At 60.9% G+C, this 19,067-nt stretch overlaps 2 protein-coding genes across 3 annotated transcripts; one reads left to right on the forward strand and one right to left on the reverse strand.

Moving 5' to 3' along the window:
* The first annotated feature begins 202 nt into the window (after window positions 1-202).
* Window positions 203-9,334, forward strand: TBC1D17 (TBC1 domain family member 17). 2 transcript variants are annotated; one of them, XM_068991822.1, is made up of 17 exons: window positions 203-223; window positions 667-765; window positions 973-1,047; window positions 2,382-2,505; window positions 3,263-3,470; window positions 3,926-4,037; window positions 4,131-4,289; window positions 4,619-4,747; window positions 4,838-4,941; window positions 5,385-5,479; window positions 5,873-5,989; window positions 6,085-6,185; window positions 6,268-6,367; window positions 7,645-7,742; window positions 7,902-8,018; window positions 8,501-8,587; window positions 8,679-9,334. In XM_068991822.1, the coding sequence occupies exons 1-17, from the start codon at window positions 203-205 to the stop codon at window positions 8,889-8,891; spliced, it is 1,959 nt and encodes a 652-aa protein (XP_068847923.1). In that variant the 3' UTR covers window positions 8,892-9,334. The 2 variants fall into 2 exon arrangements, with proteins under 2 accessions (XP_068847923.1, XP_068847924.1); XM_068991823.1 differs by lacking the exon at window positions 667-765.
* Window positions 9,259-17,999, reverse strand: IL4I1 (interleukin 4 induced 1). Its single transcript, XM_068993110.1, has 8 exons — window positions 17,963-17,999; window positions 14,190-14,428; window positions 13,394-13,506; window positions 12,611-12,812; window positions 11,547-11,615; window positions 11,084-11,220; window positions 9,767-10,685; window positions 9,259-9,351 (listed from the first exon to the last, which is right to left on the reverse strand). Exons 1-8 carry the CDS (start codon window positions 17,997-17,999, stop codon window positions 9,259-9,261), a joined length of 1,809 nt encoding a protein of 602 aa, XP_068849211.1.
* Between the last annotated feature and the right edge of the window lie 1,068 nt (window positions 18,000-19,067).

Raw genomic sequence — 19,067 nt, forward strand, 5'->3', positions numbered from 1 at the left:
CTCTAGCGTCTGTAGCATGTGACTCAAAACCTCGTGTTTCAAACTCAATCACCCTATTCTGGAAAATGGTTACACCCACTCCTGCTCTAGAACAGATAGGGACGCTACCACTGTCTGGGCTTGCAGGGAGTGTCCAATCCGGATGTGACAGCACGCTGACCCGGAAAAGGAGGGGGCGGGCAGTGGGGCCTCGGCCGCGGCTATGGAGGGAGCCGGTTACAGGGTAAGTAGCAGAGACGCATTCTTTCTCTTCTGTCGATGCGAAACTTCCCCCTCCGGTGACCTGCTTCTTTCTCAGGCCTTGCAGGGATTCTGGGAGCCCGGCACATCCTTAACAAGCACACCATTCCCTTAATAAACGCGCTGTCACTCCTTCCTTCCACTTCCTAGGGAGACTCATATCGTTTAGCTCCGCCCCTTGGGCTGCTGAGGCGCTCTTCTGGGTCCCGCCCTCTTTGGAATGCACTTTTGTCCTTCCCAGTCTTCCAGGGTCCCAGAGAAGTCTGGTCGGTATTCAGGCTTCACCTCGCCGACCCCCATCCCCTAGGTAAAGGTACCTCGGGGCCCCGCCTCCTGGTGAATAGCTCCTCCCCTGAGTCTGTTCCCATTGGCTCTCTTTGGGGCCCCGCCCCCTTGGGCCCGCCCCTTAATGGTACCTGTTCCCAGGTCGTGTTTGAGAAAGGAGGCGTGTACCTGCACACCAGTGCCAAGAAGCACCAAGACCCGGACTCCCTCATCGCCGGCGTCATCCGTGTTGTGGAGAAGGTGGGCCAGGAGAGAGCAGGGCTTGAGCAGGCCCAGAGCGGGATGGAGGGCGGCACCTGTAGGAGTACAGTGTGGAGGTCAGCGGTGGAATCTTAGGAAGGAGAGGTGGCTTTCTAAGGCTGAGAGTTCAGAACTGGGAAGAAGTTTGGAAATAGGCTTTGGGGAGTTTGGAGGGTAGCCTCTCCAACCCCTCTTTCCTTCCCACAGGACAGTGATGTTCTCCTGCACTGGGCTCCTATAGAGGAGGCTGGAGATTCCTCCCAAGTCTTCTTCTCCAAGAAGGTAGGCTTCTCTGGCTTCCCCTTCTCTGCTTGCTTTTTTCTAGGTCGGAGCAGTCGAAAGCATTTGAAAGACTTGAGTAGAATTTCAGACCTACCATTGGGGCATGTATGAGCCTGGTTGGGACTGAAGTTCTCTCTGCCCCCCGGTTTCCTCTTCTCTGTGAAATGAGGCTGAAGAGGCCCATTCACGGAAAGAAAGCAGACACCATGTGACTTGTGGCCGTGGAGACAGCGCCTGCCACCTCACCCTCTTTGCTTGCTGGGACAGCCCTGCCAGGGTGCAAGAGGACAGCTCAGTCTGTGGATTCGGGTTCCAGGGGCTCTCAGCCCATATGGACTTGAAGGAGCATGGGAAAAGGGAAAAGGGGGCCAGCAGGGTACCAGTCACATGTGTCCTTCTCATCAGGAAAAGCAAGAGATTTCCCAGAAGCCTTCCGTATTGGTTAGGAGTTGCATTTGGGTGTTCATAAATGAAACAGAAATGCCAGTGGCCTAAGCAAGACAGCAGCTCATTTCTCTTTTTCTACCAAGCCCAGAAGGCAGCAGTATAGGTTCACGTGGTATCAGTGACTCAGCTTCCTTCCAGCTTTGCTTCGTAATCCTCAGCATATGGCATCTGTCCTCAACATATCGTTGTGGTCCAAAAGGGCTGCAGGAGCTCCAGCCTTGTTAACTGTTTTTGTTTACTTTACATGTGTATCTCAGGTGGGCAGAAGAGTTCTACTCATCGTGATTACTCAAGGAGGCATGCTGCTAGAGCAGCCACCATCCTAAAGGTCTCCATTTCTAGTGGTAGAAGGAGATCTCTAGAAGACTTGCCCTGACAGTTCAATGGTCTGTCTTGGAAGTGATATATCCAGCCCTTTGGCCAGAACTAGGTGCCTGTCTCCACTCAGCCGGTAGAGTTCAGTGAGCTATAATCCATCCTGATGTGTGCCCGCGAGACGGACAGCTGCAAACGTTTGACACAGAGCGCTACTAATTATCACTGTTTTGTGTAAATGTCGGCAAAAGTATAAAATTCTTGAGGTCACAAAACGGAGAGCAGAAACTAACCAGGGGCCAGTTTGGCAGCTTGTGGGCAGCTGTCTGTGCCGTTCCTTGGCCTTCCCTTCATGGCATCCAGAGGCTTGCCTGAATAGGAGATTCACTACTGCCGGTGCCTTTTTATCAGGAATTTCCTGAGCTGGGTGACCCTGAGGGCAAGTGTGGTGCCCTCTTTCTGCCTCCATTTCTTCTTGTTCAGTGGGGCTACCTCCCAGGGTGGCCTCGAGGCTCAGATCTGGAATCTCTGAATCCACAGTCCCTCAGTCTCTTTTCCTGTCTTCCCCCAAGGACACCAGTGGGGGTGACTCCTGCACCTCTGAGGAGGAACCGACCTTTGATCCCGGCTATGAACCCGACTGGGCTGTCATCAGCACCGTGCGGCCACGGCCCCGCCAGTCAGAGCCCACGAGAGGTAGACTAACCTAGTGCCCGGGCTTAGGGGTGGGTGGGCAGGTGGAGACACATGACTTGCCCTCAGTGGTCATGGCTCCACAGGCTTTGCTGCCCACAGTCAAGATGGCCACCCACACTGGCCTCCAGTTCCTGGAGAGTGGGTGGGGGTGCAGGGTGGTCGCCAGCCCATGTCCAGCATGGCCAGCGTCTCTGGGGTATGCAGCCTGGTCCACTCCTACCCCGGGCTCCCTGATTGACTGTGGGCACTCCCATGTAAGTCCTGCCCCTGGAGTCTTCCAAGCTGTGGGGCAATAGTCGCAGGGTGACAGGGTAATTCAGGCCATCCTGGAGTCACACGGGGGGCTGGGGGCACCAGAGGAGGTATCTAACTCTTGGGGGATGGAGAATCCTTCCAGGAAGAGATGTTGCCAGAGCCCGGCTCTGGGGGATGCGTGAGTGGTTTCTCTCCCAGCAGACAGGGCAGCTGGGGCAAGGCCAGAGGTGTGGGGCGCTGGGAAACTGCAGCCTTTTGCTGTGGCTTGAGTGTAGTGTCTGCAGAGAAGAGAGGGTGGGAGGTGAGACAGATGGGGCGCAGGGGACAGACCTGAGGAGTTGAGGGGAGCCCAGGGAGATTTTGGAGCAGGCATGTGTCTCCCCCGGGCTCCCCTTGTTTTCCTCAGTCCTTTCCTGGAGGGCCTGGGCTGATGGGGTTGGCGGCCAGGCAGGGAGGCCTCTCAGGAGATGTCTGAGCCCCTCCCGCTCCCTGTCGCCTCCAGGTGCAGAGCCCAGCTCCCCCCGGGGCTCCTGGGCCTTCTCGGTGAGTCTGGGGGAGCTCAGATCTATCCGCCGTTCCAAGCCGGGCCTCAGCTGGGCCTACCTGGTGCTGGTCACACAGGCCGGCGGCTCCCTGCCTGCCCTGCACTTCCACCGCGGGGGTACCCGCGCCTTGCTCCGCGTCCTCAGTCGCTACCTGCTCCTGGCCAGGTGAGCCTGGTACCGGGCCGCAGCCTGATCCCTCGGAGCTGGGAAGGAGATACCACCCAGGCTGATTTTCAGGGCAGAAAAAGAGAATTGAGGGGGGCGTGGCATGTATAACCCCGAGATAAAGGGTAGTTTGGCATCGGGCAGGACCTGGGCCCGGGTCATGGAAAGAGCTGGTCTCCTTTTCCTCAGAGTTTGTATTACCTTCTGGGGGGGCCGGGGGCAGAAAGCGCCTCTAGCCCACACCCCAGCACTTCCTGGGGCTGTCCCTCCGTGGCCTGTGCCCCGGTCACCCTAGCTGGGCGGTGAGAGAGCCTCGTTGGCCAGCCCTGGGCCCCGGGCCGCCCCTGGGGTGCAGTTGTGGTCTCAGGCCTGGGATGGGGGTTCCCCATGGGCTGTCAGGACGCTGCCTTGGGTCGCCCACATGCCCTGCCGCCCCCCCTCCCCCGACTCCGTAGCTCCCCGCAGGACTCCCGCCTCTACCTCGTGTTCCCCCACGACTCCTCGGCGCTCTCCAGCTCCTTCCATCATCTCCAGCTCTTCGACCAGGACAGCTCCAATGTGGTGTCTGTGAGTCTGTAGGGCCAGGCCGGCAGGCATGGGCAGCGCGGGGTGGACCGTGCTGGCGGCTGGGCTGTGACCACCCCTCCGCCCCATCCCCAGCGCTTCCTCCAGGACCCCTACTCCACCACCTTCAGCAGCTTCTCCCGTGTGACCAACTTCTTCCGGGGAGCCCTGCAGCCGCACCTGGAGGGGGCCTCCCCCGACCTGCCCCCGCCCCCAGACGACGAGCCTGAGCCCGGGTTCGAGGTCATCTCCTGTGTGAGTATCCACGTAGTCGCCACTGCTCTCGCAGCCACCGTGGGCACGGGGCCGCGTCTCCCCAGGCTCGGATCCTAACGGCGCCTCCCTCACCGGGCTGATGGACGGGCTGTGCGGGAGGCGCTTGCGGCCGCTGCACCTGGCCTATGTTTAGTGGTGGGGGGGCTTCTCACTGAGCCACGTAGGAGGTGCTTCCAGCCCTGCGTGTTCTGTGTGTCCGTCCAGCTGAGAGAGGTTCTGAAACGCCTTGGAGGATGGCCGGGGGCAGGGCTGGGGATTGCTGGGCAGCCTAGGCCCTGGGCTCACCTGCCTCGCCCCGCGTCCCCCAGGTGGAGCTGGGGCCGCGGCCGGCCGTGGAGCGGGCGCCTCCTGTCACAGAGGAGGAATGGGCTGGCCACGTAGGCCCCGAGGGCCGCCTGCAGCGAGTTCCAGAGCTGAAAGCCCGCATCTTCTCAGGGGTGAGGAGCCCAGTGAGGGGATAGGGCGGGGCAGGGCGGCGAGCAGCCAGGGGGAGGCCCCTCTGAGCTGCCCTCCACCTCTGCCCCCAGGGTCTGAGCCCCAGCCTGCGGCGAGAGGCCTGGAAGTTCCTCCTGGGGTACCTGAGCTGGGAGGGCTCGACGGAGGAGCACAAGGCCCACGTGCGCAAGAAAACGTGAGTGAGGACGCATGGCCCCTGCCCTGCTGGGCTCAGCCCCAACTGCCCCAGCCTCCCAAGTCCACTGGAGGTTTTTGATCAACCGCATATCCCTTGACCAAAGGGATCAGGGACATCAACCCGCACATAGGAAGATGGAGGCAGTGGGCCCGTGTTTGATGCCGTTTTCATCCCTGGGCCATGCCGTATCACCGACGTGCAGCGGGCTTCCTCCCCGCCGTGCGGCCATCTCTCCTGGCTTATCTTGTGCCTCTGCTGGGTGTTCTGGTCCCTGCCCCTGGGGCTCTCTCTCCACTGGGGCTGACAGACTGAGCAAAAGCCCACAAGGGTGTCCTGTGTCCCGAGACACACCGTGGAGGGGAAGCACAGCGGTGAGCTGGGCTGAGCCCCGCGGGGTGAGGCAGCAGGGGTGTCCTTACTGCTCCCCTCTCCCCCATCAGGGACGAATACTTCCGCATGAAGCTGCAGTGGAAATCTGTGAGCCCCGAGCAAGAGCGGAGGAACTCACTGCTACATGGATACCGCAGCCTCATCGGTGGGTGGCGGCGGGGATGGGGGTGCCAGGCCAGAAACGAGGTTGTCTAGGGGTGAGGGGGAACAGTTTGGGGGCAAGCAGGGGTGAGTGGCCAGGATGGCGAGGCGAGGTGCAGGGGGCACTCCAGGCTTTCTGGGTTCAAATCTGCCCTCTATTCACTGAGAGATCTTGGGAAGCGATGTGATCTCCCTAGGCTGCCGTGTCGCCACCTGTTTCTGTTTTGGTGAGTGCGGCTGGGAGGGCGTGGCCAGCCCTGGAGTGTGAAGTGCAGCACCTTCCATGGGAGCGGCCCAGACGGTCTCTGGAGGGCCCACAGCTGCCTAGGCGTGCTGGCGGCCGGCAGGGGCTGGACCCCCTCCTTTCACACCTTCACTTTGTCCCCTGTCCCCGCAGAGCGGGACGTGAGCCGCACCGATAGGACCAACAAATTCTACGAGGGCCCCGAGAACCCGGGGCTGGGCCTGCTGAACGACATCCTCCTGACCTATTGCATGTACCACTTTGATCTCGGTGCGTTGCAGTCCGGGGAGGGGCTGGGGGCCGGCCTTGAGGGGGCCGGGGGGCACTGCAGGCCTGGGCTGGGCCCTGACCCCGTGTCCCCCCAGGCTACGTCCAGGGCATGAGTGACCTTCTCTCCCCGATCCTCTACGTCACCCAGAATGAGGTGGATGCCTTCTGGTGTTTCTGCGGCTTCATGGAGCTCGTGGTGAGCCTCAGGGCAGGGGTGGAAGGCAGGCCCCTCACAGGCCCCAGGGGCTCTGGCTCCTCACAAGGCCCTCTGCCCACAGCACGGGAACTTCGAGGAGAGTCAGGAAACCATGAAGCGGCAGCTCGGGCAACTCCTGCTGCTCCTCAGGGTGCTGGACCCGCCGCTCTGCGACTTCCTGGGTACGTGTCTTGGCTGGTGGGGCCTGGGGTGGTGGGGCCACAGATGACATCCAAACGTGTGGACGTGTGGATGTGGTCCAAACGAGAACCACCCATCCAGAACCCAGAAGTGACGTGTAAAAGCAGGACTGCAGTTTGCAGCAAGACCTCGATAAATGGAGATGTGGGCACCCTCCCTGTCCGCCATGTCCCCGCTGCCCAGTGAGGTGGCTCCTTCGTGTCCTGTCAGTTACACTTTTCAGATTAACGACCTGGGCCTGGTTCCTCACGACTCCCAGCTCCATCTAGCTCTTATCTGCACTCACCCCTGAGCCAGGGATTGGATACTGGTTCTTTGGGCTCCTGAGGGTGGGACTGCTGCATTTTTGGCTTTAAAACTTGTCTGCATTTTTTGTTCAGTGTAAAAAATGCAGTAAATTCAGGGAAAGGAAGTTGAAGTTGCTGTTGCTAGAACTGTTCTTTTGAACGCAGATGGTGATAAATAAGCTAGTTGATTGGTGGACATTTCTTCAGCGAAATTTAGGGTCACGCTGGGGAGGGGAGACGTAGCTGGTCTTACGTCACTGAAGAGAAAGCTAAGGCTTAGAAAGCACACGCCACTTTCAGGGACACTAGGACGTTAGCTGCCTCTCTGCGTCATTTGGGAGTTTTCTAAACCATCAGTTTTATCAACTACATGGTGTTCTGTTCAGTTTAAGGATGTACAAGAGTAGGTTTAGCCTGACCTGCCGGACATTTAGGTTGTTTGTAGTTTTTCACCATGATAAATCTGTATTTATGGATAATGCCTTTAAATTCCAAGAAAGGATTTCTATCCTCACATATTTTTACATCTTTTGAAACGTTCGTCCCCATCACTGCTTTCCTGGAATGGTCTGTCTGTCTGCATTTTGCTAGCATTGTACACCAGGGCCCGGCCGCTCACGGCCCTCCCCGCCAGCTTTGGATGTTGTCCAGATTGTCATTCCTCCTTTGAGTGGACTGGTGTTACTGCCTCCCTCCCACATGAGAGTGGAGACCAGGGGTGGCTCCCTGCATCTGGAGCCTGGAAGGCAGGATGGGAAGGGTTGCTGCCGACTGGAGCAGCTCCCCCCACCTTCTTCCCAACCCCACCCTCCACCCCCAGGAGCTCTCCATCCAGTTGCGAGACTGGCGTGGGTTCTTACCACCAGCGTGACTTCTTAGAGTCCAGTCCGAACGTCGGGTGCCCTGTGAATTAGAGTGGGACTGGGGTTGATAGAGAGCATTGCCCCTCCCGCCGCTGTCCCCCGCTCCAGACTCCCAGGACTCTGGTTCTCTCTGCTTCTGCTTCCGGTGGCTGCTCATCTGGTTCAAGAGGGAATTCCCCTTCCCGGATGTCCTCCGGCTGTGGGAGGTGCGCCAGCTGGGTTGAGGGGAACAACTGAGGCAGATAGACTGGAGGGCGGGTGGGGAGGTTGGTGGGAGATGGGCAGGGCATGGGGCCAACCCGGGTGGGGCCTGGAGTGGAGGCTTTGCCAGTGAGCCCCACCCCCCGCGCCTCGGGCACCACCAGGTGCTGTGGACTGGGCTGCCCGGCCCCAACCTGCACCTGCTGGTGGCCTGCGCCATCCTGGACATGGAGCGGGACACCCTCATGCTTTCTGGCTTCGGCTCCAATGAGATCCTCAAGGTGAGACCCTGGCTCCCTCCCAGTCCCCTCTCCTGGAGGCACATCAGCAGGGTGTGAGCTCCATGGAGGTGGGCACCTCCCCTGTGCCAGTCCCTTTGGGTAGTGGGTCCTCAGAATAGGGTTGTTGAAAGTGTGGTCAGCTAAGCAGGGCACGGCGGCTGGGGGACGCCTCTGTGCGTCTCCTACCCTGTCTTATCCCCGGCTCCCTCAGAGAGCATGTGGCCCCTGCAGGGCTGGGCCACCCACCCCTCCCCCAGTGCACTAGTGTGGGGCGGGCCCTTCCCCTCCTTGTATGCTGTGCCTGGCAAGCAGCCTGAGAGCATGACCTGTCCTGATCCCCGGGCTCCACTGTGAACCCTAAGGGGGCCCGCCCCTTGTGTCTTCCCTCCACTGTGTCCCCAGCAAGAGGCACAGAGCAGGCGCTGGGGCGGTGGTGGTTGAGTGCTGGCCAGCAGGCGGGCCTGACCCACCCTCTTCTGCAGCACATCAACGAGCTGACCATGAAGCTGAGCGTGGAGGATGTGCTGACGCGGGCCGAGGCCCTCTACCGGCAGCTGACCGCCTGCCGGGTGAGTCCCTGACTCCTCCTGATACACTCCCCCCAACCTCCAGGAAACCTCTGACCTGACGCTCCCTACCCCCCACCCCACAACCCTCCAGGAGCTACCCCACAACGTGCAGGAGGTCCTAGGCTTGGCATTGCCCGCAGAGCCCCAAAGCCCCTCGCCCCCTGCCTCACCGCTGCCACTGTCGCCCACCCGGGCCCCACCGGCTCCGCTGCCCCCGGTGGACACAGCCACATCCACACAGCCCGACAGCAGCCTGGAGATCCTGCCTGAGGAGGACGACGATGAGGAAGGCGTCGACTCTTAACTGTGCTGGGTGACCACAGCAGCCCCACAGGACTAGACACTTTATCCAGCTCCTGCCTCAGGACCCCGCCCCTGCTGAGTCGGGATGCAGGAGTAGAGGGGCGGGGCCCTCCACCCATGCCTCCTTCTCTCAGCTGATTTCTTGAAACTGACACTTTCCTGTCCAGGTGGCCTCGAGAGGGTGGAGTAGGAAGGCCACCATGCTGGCTTGGCCCTGGATGGGGAGGCGGGTGGTGGCAGCTCATGGTCTCCCCAGACTGCTCTGCAGTCGATGTCTGACTGCTGTGACCCTGATCTGGCCAATGAGGTGTAAGAGGCAGCCCCTTGGGGGTGGGTGAGTGGTGGGGACTTGTGGAGGCAGGGCTCCCTTACCTGCCTGAGTTTGGGGCTTTTGGAGGAGCGAGGATGGGGTACTGGTGTGCAGCCGCCACGTAGTAGATGAACTGGGGTACATCCTGGACCTAACTCAATGGGAGGGCGTGTGGAGCTGCTTGCTCGGGCCCTGCCTACCAGCTTCTTCTTGTGAGAAAAATAAACTCGTGTTTCACCCACTGTCAGCTGGGTTTTTTGTTACTTGCATAAAGATCCATCGGTGTCCTTTACAACTGTGATGGGCACTATGATTACCACCATTTACCAGTGGCGCTAAGCGGTGTCCATCCTGTACCTCCTACTACCCCAAGTGGAGCCCCACGGCGCAGGAAGGAGGAGGCCCTATTCCAGGGCTCCCAGACAGGCGTTCTACCGCGAAGGCTCCCGGTTCTCCTCCCTGCGAACTGGGGAAACGACTGAGCCAGGGAGGGGGCGGGACCACACGGCTGATTCAAAAAGTACTTTAATACTAGCCCTTCTTTAGGGTGAGTGCGCGGCGGTTACCGCATGTGAGGCTGGAGAGTGGGTGCCCTGCCCACTTTCGAAGGGGCACCGGTGGTGGTGGTGGTGGTGGTGGTGGGAGGGCGTCAGGTGCCCATGCCCCACCTTGTTGATGATCCGGGGCTCCTTCAGGCTGCTGCTAGAGCCAGAGCTGGAGATCCGACTGTTGATCAAGACCGCGGCCCGCAGCGCCGACTTGACTGCCGTCTCCACCCAACCGTGAGGGTAGGCCGTGTGCTCGCCGGCAAAGTAGATGCGGCCATAGGGCACCGACCAGTCGTACTCCCGCCCCTCGTCCTTGTCGGTTTGAAAGAGCATCGGCGGCTGCACCACGAAGCCGCCCTGGCTGTGCGGGTCCTCCCCCCAGCGCTTGACGATACCTGTGCCGTCCCAGAGTCGGTACGCGATGGGCCCGTGCAGCGCCGCCACGTCGTCGAGCGCCAAGCGCAGCGATTCGGTCAGGCTCCGGCCGGCGAACGGGGCCGCCGCGTCCGACCACGTGTACGAGGCAAGCAGCAGCGCCCCGTCGCCCGGCGCCGGGTAAAAGATCACCCGCGACGGGCGGTCGGTGCTCGAGTGGCCGCCCTCGATGTGCTCGTCGTGCCAGAAGGGCCGGCGGAAGCTCAGGAACACCTTGGTGGCCGGCACGTAGTGCAGCCGGCGCACCGCCTCCTGGCGCCTGCGCGTCAGAGGCGGAGTGAAGGCGATGCGCTGCAGCGCCGGCCCGCTCACCGTCAGCAGCACCACGTCGGCCGTCATGGACTTCAGGTTCCGGGTCCGGCGCGAGGACTTGATGTGCACTCTCACCTCGTGCGTGCCCTGCTTAATCGCCACGACGGGCGCGTGCAGCAGCACCGGCCCCGACAGCGAGCTCAGCAGCGCGCGCGGCAGCAAGTCCCAGCCGCCCACGATGCGGCTGTACCTGCGGGCGGGGCGCGAGTGTGACGGGCTCTCGGGCCCCGCCCCTCCCTAGCGGCCTCCATCCCGGGGCGCTCCCCGTTCCATGTCTCACCTGCCGGTTCCCTCTAATTCCCCGCCCCCTCGTCCACCGCCGCCCTCGCCCGTCCCCGACGTCCCTCGAGGCCGGGAGGTAGAGCGGTGTGACCCGGACACGCCGTCTCGGTCCCTGGGGACCACGCCCGTATCCCGGAACCTTCCTCCCTCCAGAGGACCCGGGACGCGGGGAGAGTGCAGGTGGGACCTAGCGTGTCTCCCCGCCCCTCGCCCCGCCCCTCTACCCCGCCCCGCCCCCTCCACGTACCCCGCTCTGCCACCCGCCCCGCCCACTTGTGGCCACCCGGATCCGCCCCGCAGTCTCACCGGAGCCGGTCGCTGAGGCAGCTGTGGGCCCGCAGGGCCTCGGCGAAGCTGAGATAGAAGAAGCCGTCCTTGGACATCACATCTCCCAGGAGCCGCACGGCCGGCTGGCTCAGGTTCCCCTCCCCGAGGAGGTATTCCTGGGGACGGCGCGGCCCGGGTCAGGGCCCAGGCAGGCCAGGCTGGCCGGCTCCGTCCCTATTCCCGGGGGCGCCGCTTCCCGCTGAGCCTCTTGCTTTACTGTCGGTTCCCTGGACCTTGGCGATACGGTCCCCCCTCTTGTGACCGATGAAGGAAACCAAAGCCCAGAGAGGGGCGTGTCCAGCCTCGTCAGGAAAGGAGGTGGTGGCAAGCCCAAGCCCGGCATCCCCGGTTCCTGCCTTCTGACTCTGTCGGCGCCTAAGCCCCAGGAGCACCCTCCTTGTCCGACTCCCGCTCAGATAGCGACACGGAGGCCCCCACTCACCAGGAGTGTGTGCCTTTCAAATTTCATCATTGCCTTCTTGCAGCCCAGTGTCCGGAGGTCTTTGATGGCCTGTGGTGGGACAACGTGCTGACCTGTGGGGACAGGACCTGGGAGGCCCTGCCCACTTCTCTTGCCCACGGCTGCCCGTTTACTGCTCTCATTCGCGCTCCCAGGACGTTGCCCATAGCTGTGCCCTCAGCTCTGCCCCCCACTGCAACTCAGTGTCTCCCCCTGGGAAGACTGCGAGTCATAGCGTCGCACAGCCCCGGTTGGGTGTTATTCTGCCTGCCTGTCCAGCTCCTGCGCTCCTCACAGGCAGGGATGGAGCCGGTCTCAGTCGGCCCTGTGTCCTTCTGGTGCCCGGTAATTATTTGTCATCTGGATCGCTGTGCATCCTGATGGGGCATGACTGCTCAAGGGGAGTTATTCTTGGCACCTCCCCTGCCCCAGCCTCCCCGTGGCTCCCCAGCGCCTGCAGCCACCGAGTTCCAGCCCTCGGCTTGGCGTTCAAGGCGGCTGCCAGGCCCTTGGTCACCATCCCTTAGGGCAGCTCCGGTCTATAGTGCAGTGTCCTGTGCCCAGACCGCCCTCTGGTCCCCCCACCTCCGTGCCCCTGCTCCCGCTCCCCCATATCATCTCTGCTGGGCACCTGAATGGCCATCGTTCACTGCTCTGTTCCTGGCCCGGAAGCCTCCTGCCCACTCTGATTTCAGCCCTCTCCTTTGTCCACCTGGCTTCACCCAGGTGGCCAGGGAGCTCCCGGAAGGAGGTGTCCCTTCACTCACACTCACCCTTCTCCTCCTGTTTTCCTGGACTCCCTAAACTGGGCAGTGCCAGGGCATAGAAAAGGCCTCCACTAAGTGCCCACCCTTGAGGTGGTCCAGGCCACTGAGAAGGGGATGGGAGATGGGGATCGGCAGTATTTAAGGGGAGCCTAAAGACGGAAGAGCCAGTGACGGGAGACCAGAAGGAATGGGAAAACGGCAGCTAGGTCAGGAGGAGGCATGTGGGCACGGGAGGACGGGGCAGGGGAACGGGGCTGCAGGGCTCGCGGATGCACCTACCCTGTTGAGAGCCATCTGGTAGATTTCTTCGGGTGAGCGGCCCTTCTCCTTGGGGCTCAGCTTGTAGCCTAGCTTCTCAGGCATTTTCTCCACCACGTAGTTACGCAGCTTCACCTCGCTCACCTCTATCCACGTGTTCTCGTCGTACTGGGTGAATTTGGTCAGGTTGAGGCCCAGGCTCTTACAGAGCTCGTGGAGGATCCTGAGGGGGTGGAGGTGCCCGTGAGGGTCGGGTGCGGGAGGGGACCCCTCTCCCCAGCAGGGCTTGGAGAAGGGAAGGGGGTAGGTGGGGCAGCTGGATATGGGGTTTGGGGATGGGCATGAGCCTGGGGCAGGGCTAGATTGGGGGTCCTTAGTGCCAGGGACCAGGGACTGAAATGGGAACAAGGCTGGAATGCGGAGGGTTTGGGTTTGGAGTGGGAGTTCAGGGCTCGCTTTCACTGGGGATGAAGTGGAATAGCGACAGAGTGGGCTGGATGGGGGTGGGAGCCAGGGGTGGGGAAAGGACCAGGGTCGGGGAGGACAGAGCTTGGGATCTGGAAGGGCTGGACACGGTGCCCTGAGCACTTCAGGGGTGCGGTGGTGGGGCTGGAGGTGGGAGGCCAGATCTGGGGGTGGAGTCTAGGCCTGACTTGACCAGGGCAGCAAGTTTGGGGCCCAGGTTGGTCTGTGGTGGCATTGGAGCAGTGATGGAGCCGAGCATCCCACTGAGCCTGGGTTCAGGGCTGGGGCAGGGGCGCTGGGGTGGCCCCGCACCTGCCTGGTCGCCAGGCCCAGCCTCACCTGTGTGAGCTGGGCATGCGCATGGCCCCCAGCTCCCCAATCCAGCCTGTCTTCCGGTCACGGTAGGTGAGGATGCGGCCCCCAATCCTGTTGTCTGCCTCCAAGATGGTGACCTGGGGAGAGGCGGCAAGCAGGTCCTTCAGCTCTTCCCACTGGCCCCCATCTCCACTCTGTGGCAGCCCCCCTGCACCGCGCCTTCCATCCCCACAGCAGCATAGATGGAGACCAGAGAAGGACCCTTTCTTATGGGGAGGAGAGGGGCTGGCAGGAGAACAGAAGGTCACAGTGAACATGTACAATGGGACGTCTGGCTTCCAGACTGCAGCAGGAAGGCCGCTGGGCAGATTTCAGAGGGACTTCCCAGCTCAGGGAGTAGGGAGATTCCTTGTGCAGACTGAAGCCATTGGCCCGGCCCATACTCATTCTTGGATTCAGTGAGGGGGACAGTGGTGCGACTTCAGGGAGCACTTCCCCTGTCTGGACTTTCCCTCCCTCTCCACCAACACAAATCCCCCCCAGGAGCTGGGCAGAGGTTTCCAGGGACTTCCCTCTAGGATGAGAGCAGGGCAGGGAAAGTCAAAGATCTCTTAGCTCAGACACACTCGATCCCTCTGAGTTTCACGTTACTGCAGAGGGTTCCAGGCCCCCGACCCCCAGACCACAAGGAAAGCAGAGATCCCTCTCCCCTCGCCCCATCAGCTCCACCCCTCAGTAGGGACCTGGCTGGGTCCCTCCACCCAGGACTCCCAGCTGCAGCAGGAAAGACTCGAGGTGGACCTCCAGCATCACTTCTCACCTTGTGTCCAGCATCGCTGAGCACTTTGGCGGCCACCAACCCGGCCACGCCCGCACCAACCACAACCACTCTCCGGGGCTTCAAGGTCCGATTGAGGCCCAAGGTCACGACTTTGAGCAGCTGCTCGTAGTCTGGATCATGCATGCATTTCTCGAAAGGGTCATAGATGTGGGCTGTCTGCCAGTCCAGGGAGGCCGCCAGGCTGAGGAAGACGGGGACCAGGGCGAGGAGGCGCCAGGCTGGGGGCAGGAGGACAGGGTCAGTGGGCAGGTCGGCAGGTGCGCGGACAGGGGCTGGTGGAGCAAAGCGGGTTCTGCCCCCGCCCCTCCCGACTTACCCAAGGGGTCCATGACTCTCGTGTCTGGGTTGGAGATGTGTCTGGGTCGGAGGGGAAGCAAGGCCGCTGTGACAGAAGCCTGCGTCCCCTAAGCCTGGCCCGCTGGCGGATGCCGGCTCCCACCTCAGCCCTTGCCCCTAGGGCTGTGTGCGTCCCCTAACCCTGGGCTGGCCGGCTCCTGGCCCCTGCCCAGCGCCGCCCTCCTGTCTTGCCTCTGTCTCTCCTCTGTCCGCTCTGTCTCACCTCCTCTGGTCTCCGTGCTGCTCCCACCTCAGCCCCGCTCGTCCTGTCTCCCCGTCCCCTGTCTGGGTCTGTGGGGCCCTGTCTCTCTGCAGCCTCCTCACCACCTCGGGCTCCCAGGAGCACCCCTCTCTCCTCCAGCCCCTCTGCCCGTCTGCCTGCCACCACATTCCTCTCGCTGGCCTTAAACCCAGCGGCACCCCACCCTCTCCTCCCTTTTGGGAAACCCAGCTGTGGGAAATGAAACTCCGTTCCTGGGCTGCGGGTCAGATGCTCAGAGTCTCCTCGAGGCTGGAGCGGGTTGGGGGCGGGGGGAGCACATCAACCTGTTTGCTTCCTCTTGCCCTAAATAGTTCAGGGGCAGCTGGGCGGCTGCAAGTACACGCTCAGGTGACCGTGCTGAGTGCGGGGGCTGCCCCTGGCCCACTCCGAGCCCCTGGTCCCCGAGCTGGCCCCTGTACCTGCCCTCTGCTCTGCGTTCTTCTCAAGGTGGGTGGGGGTGGGTGGGTGTATTTCTGGCCTTGGGGCAGCGTGCGCCCAGGGACAGCTGAGTCCTGTCCTGAGTCCTCCTGGGTGTCAGCCATCCTGGTGCCCTGGAGGGTCCTCACTGGCTCCCCTCCCATCCCATGTGGCCGCTCTGAACCTGTTTCCCGCTCAGTGAAATGGGCACAGCAGGGGCACCCGTGGGCAGCAGGGAGAGCTCTGGGGCAGCCTGCCCGGGTCCTGAGCCCGGCACCTGCTGGCAGAGACTCGGGGAAGGCCTTCCCTTCTTTGTGGCTCGGGCCTGCATCTGTCAAGTGGAGGCCACTGCAGCACTGATGGGAACAGGCAGTGAGTCCAGGTTGGGGCCAGGAACAGACCCCTGGGGTCAGGACTAAAAGCTGCTTCTTAGGAAACACCAATGAGTGCTGCCACGGGGGAGCCCAGGGAATTCAGTGAGGACCCCTCAACCCCATCCCTGCACCGGGAGCGCTCCCTGCGCCTGCGCTGGGAACCACTCAGGCCAGGGCATGGGGGTCGGGGGGACCTCAGAGAAACTGCTCGGGCGCTTCTGTCTGCCCCTGCCTTTGGCCATCGCCACTCGCTGCCTGTGGGTGCTCTTCTCCTGAGAGGTGAGCTGCAGGCAGGGAGAAGAGGCTGACCTGCCTCCAAGGAACCCCCACCTGGCTCACAGCTTCGGGGCTTTAGCCAAGGGACACACGATGGGTCCCTTGAAGGGGTCGGGGATGGAGAGGCGATTGTGGGGACTTTTCTTGCGGTTGGAGGAGAGCACTGGGCAGGCGGGTGGTGAGGAGGAAAGGCAGAGGGCGGCAAGCCCTTGCAGCTGATGGGAAAATCCAAACCAAAGAGGGATGTGGTCTGGGGGAGGCAGTGGGCTGGGGAGTGCGCACAGTGAGTCAGAAGGCATCTGAAACGGGTGGGTGGGGAGGCGTTGCCAGAAAGCAAACAGAGTCAGCGAGCTGGACAGAGCCTCAGAGACAGAGAAAGCCAAGGGCGAGTCAGCAGAGACTGGCGGCAAGAGGGACTCTCCCCTCTCTGAGCCAGTCTGTGATCAGAGCTTTGCACTGGACAGAGGAGGAATCTGGGGCTCAGAGGCACCAGGGAGCACCCCAGGACCTGCCCAAGGCCCCAGAGCTGGCAGGCCTTCCTGTGGCAGAGCCCACCAGCTCCGTTCAGTGCCTGGAAGGTGGGAGCGGCACCTGGTCAGGCCCTCTGAGGGAGGGAACTAGCTTGTCCCGGCGGAGCGGGGGTGGGCATTTGCACCAGGGGCCCCCGTGGGGAACAGCAGAGCCGGGAGTCCGGCTGACCTCAGGTCCCTGTGCCCTGCCCAGAGGCCCTTCTGCTCTATGGCCAAACAGCACAGCAATGGCCCCACAGAGAAAGGAGGCGGCAGAACGGGTGGAGGCAGTGGAGCCAGGGCATGTCTGGGCGTGTCCAGGCAGTGTTCCTAACCACTTGGTTATTAGCTCAGGTTCCTGGACTGGGGATGGGCCGGCTGTTGGGACCGTCTTTGTGGGGTGGTCCCGAGGACGGCAGGAGGTGAGAGGAGCACCACTGGCCTCTGGATGCCAGCAGCACTTTGCCCCTCAAGGCTTCACCCCCACCGATGTCTGCATTCCCAGGCTGGGGGGAAGCGCTGGGCTAGGGTTTGGATGATGTTGGGTGAAACACCCAAGAGCAGCCAGATGTGGTCCAGGGAACACCTGCCAGGAGGATAAGTGCTGGAAGGCTGGAGAGCACAGGTTACTTTGGGGTCAAGAGATTATGAGTCATTTGGGGATTGCTTGGGTAGAAACGGGACCTCCCAGAGTCATTCCTGATAATATCAAAGAGATTGGTATTAGGGTTGATTTCAGGGTAAGAATTAGGGGCAGGAAAATGGGGGTTAGGTTAGCTTGGGTTTCCAAAGCTTGTGAGCAGGAGACAGGACGCACCAGGCCGCCCACCAAATCCAGTACCCGTTGCTTCAGTTGATTTGGAGGTGCTTTTGGTGTTTCTAAAAAACAATGTCAACCCTCTCAGATAAAAATTGTCTTTTGGGAGAAAGCCCTACCTTATTTGACTTGCTTCTGGAACCTCGATGACAGTTCTAATGGGATTAGGTCACCTCCAGAGCAGCCAGAGACCTGGCTCTGGCCCCCCAGGAGCCTCCACGGCCCCTCAGGACAGCTAACAGTGATGGCAGCCACAGAGACAGGCGGGGAACAGGGCTAGACCGCCACATATGTTCTTTCCTCTGGGTCAACAAAGACCCTGAGTTGTTCTTTAGCTGCTCAGTCATGTCTGACTCTTTGAGACCACATGGACTACAGCCCGCCAGGCTCCTCTGTCCGTGGGATTTCCCAGGCAAAAATACTGGACTGGGTTGTCATTTCCTTCTCCAGAGGATCTTCCCGACCCAGGGGTTGAAACTGCATCTTCTGCATTGCCAGGTGGGTTCTTTACCACTGAGCCACCAGGGAAGCCCAAGACCCTGCACAGTCACTATCAGAACTTCCACCATGTCTCAGAGGAGGGCAAGGCCCACTTGCGGGATGCCAAGGGCCCCAGGAGGGAGTCAGAGGTCCCAACCTGGATGGCCAGGGGGCATGGAGAGTGGAGGGCAGACAGACTTACCTGAGGCCCCTTCCCCTAGGGTGCCCCGCCCCTCCTTCCCCAGTTTCCAGAATCCCAGGGCTGTCTTGGGGGCACTCACTGTATGGCTGGCTCTGGCGGGCTCTCTCAGCGCCCATGGCCTTTCTGGTTAGCCCGGGACGGACGTCATTGTCGCGCGAGGGTGAAACCGGGGTGAATGGCTCTGGCTCTGTCCTGTTTCCCCTGTTAGACTGGAGATACCAGGGTCCTGGTGTGGGGTTGGAGCAGCTGGGAGGCTGTGGAGAGTAGGCCCTCCTGTCTGGAAAGCTTTTTGTTATGAGAAATTTCAAATAGACTAGGATGATGAAGCCAGGTGCCTTGATCGCCTCCTGGTCTTATTTCACTTACACTCTCTCCCTCCCCCACTGGATTACTTTAAGACATTACTCTCACTTTGGAGGTAAATGCTTGAGGGTGTTTCTGTAAGGCAGGGATTGGCATACTTTTTCTATAAACATCTGAAGCTTTGGGGGCCACGTGGTCTCTGCCTGGGCTACTCAACGCCATCCTTCCTCCCACAGTCACATGTAAATGGCTGGGTGTGGCTGGGTTGGGTTTCAATAAAACTTTATTTGCAGAAACAGGAAGTGGGGCCATAGTTTGCCAACCTCTGCTCTGAAATATATAAGAACTATTTGCTTTTTACTAAAATTCCAGTATCATTATCACATTTACAAATAACATAAAATCAATGCTTATACTTCCCTGATTGATTCAAAACATGATTTTTTTTTTTTTTAAACAACAGTTGGTTTGAATCAACATTCAAAGAGCCCACACTGCATCTGAGTGATACTATCCTTGTCAGTCGCTTTCAGCTCAGTGGATTTGGGGTCTGTGTTCCTAGAACTGGGAGAGTTGGGATCTGATGAGACCCCATGCCCCCAGGCTTGGCCTGAGCCTGGGAGAGAAGCCCATCAGATCTGATCTCTGCCTCAGTGACACTTCTGGACGTCATGGGGCTGAACCAGGATGGTGTCTGAGGTGAGGTGTGGGCAGTGCCCAGGTGAGGCACTGGAGTCCAAAGGGACCAGGGCTGAGGTGTGTCCATCAGTGGACCTGACTTGTGAGGGTGAGGCAACTCGTTCCTGGGACGTTCTGCAGAGAGCCGCTGGTCTGAAGGAATACTTAGGCTTCTTTTGGGCGCGTTGTGCAGCAGTGTCACT

Source organism: Capricornis sumatraensis, chromosome 20 (genome assembly GCF_032405125.1).
Source record: "Capricornis sumatraensis isolate serow.1 chromosome 20, serow.2, whole genome shotgun sequence".
In the NCBI taxonomy this organism is placed as follows: domain Eukaryota; kingdom Metazoa; phylum Chordata; class Mammalia; order Artiodactyla; family Bovidae; genus Capricornis; species Capricornis sumatraensis.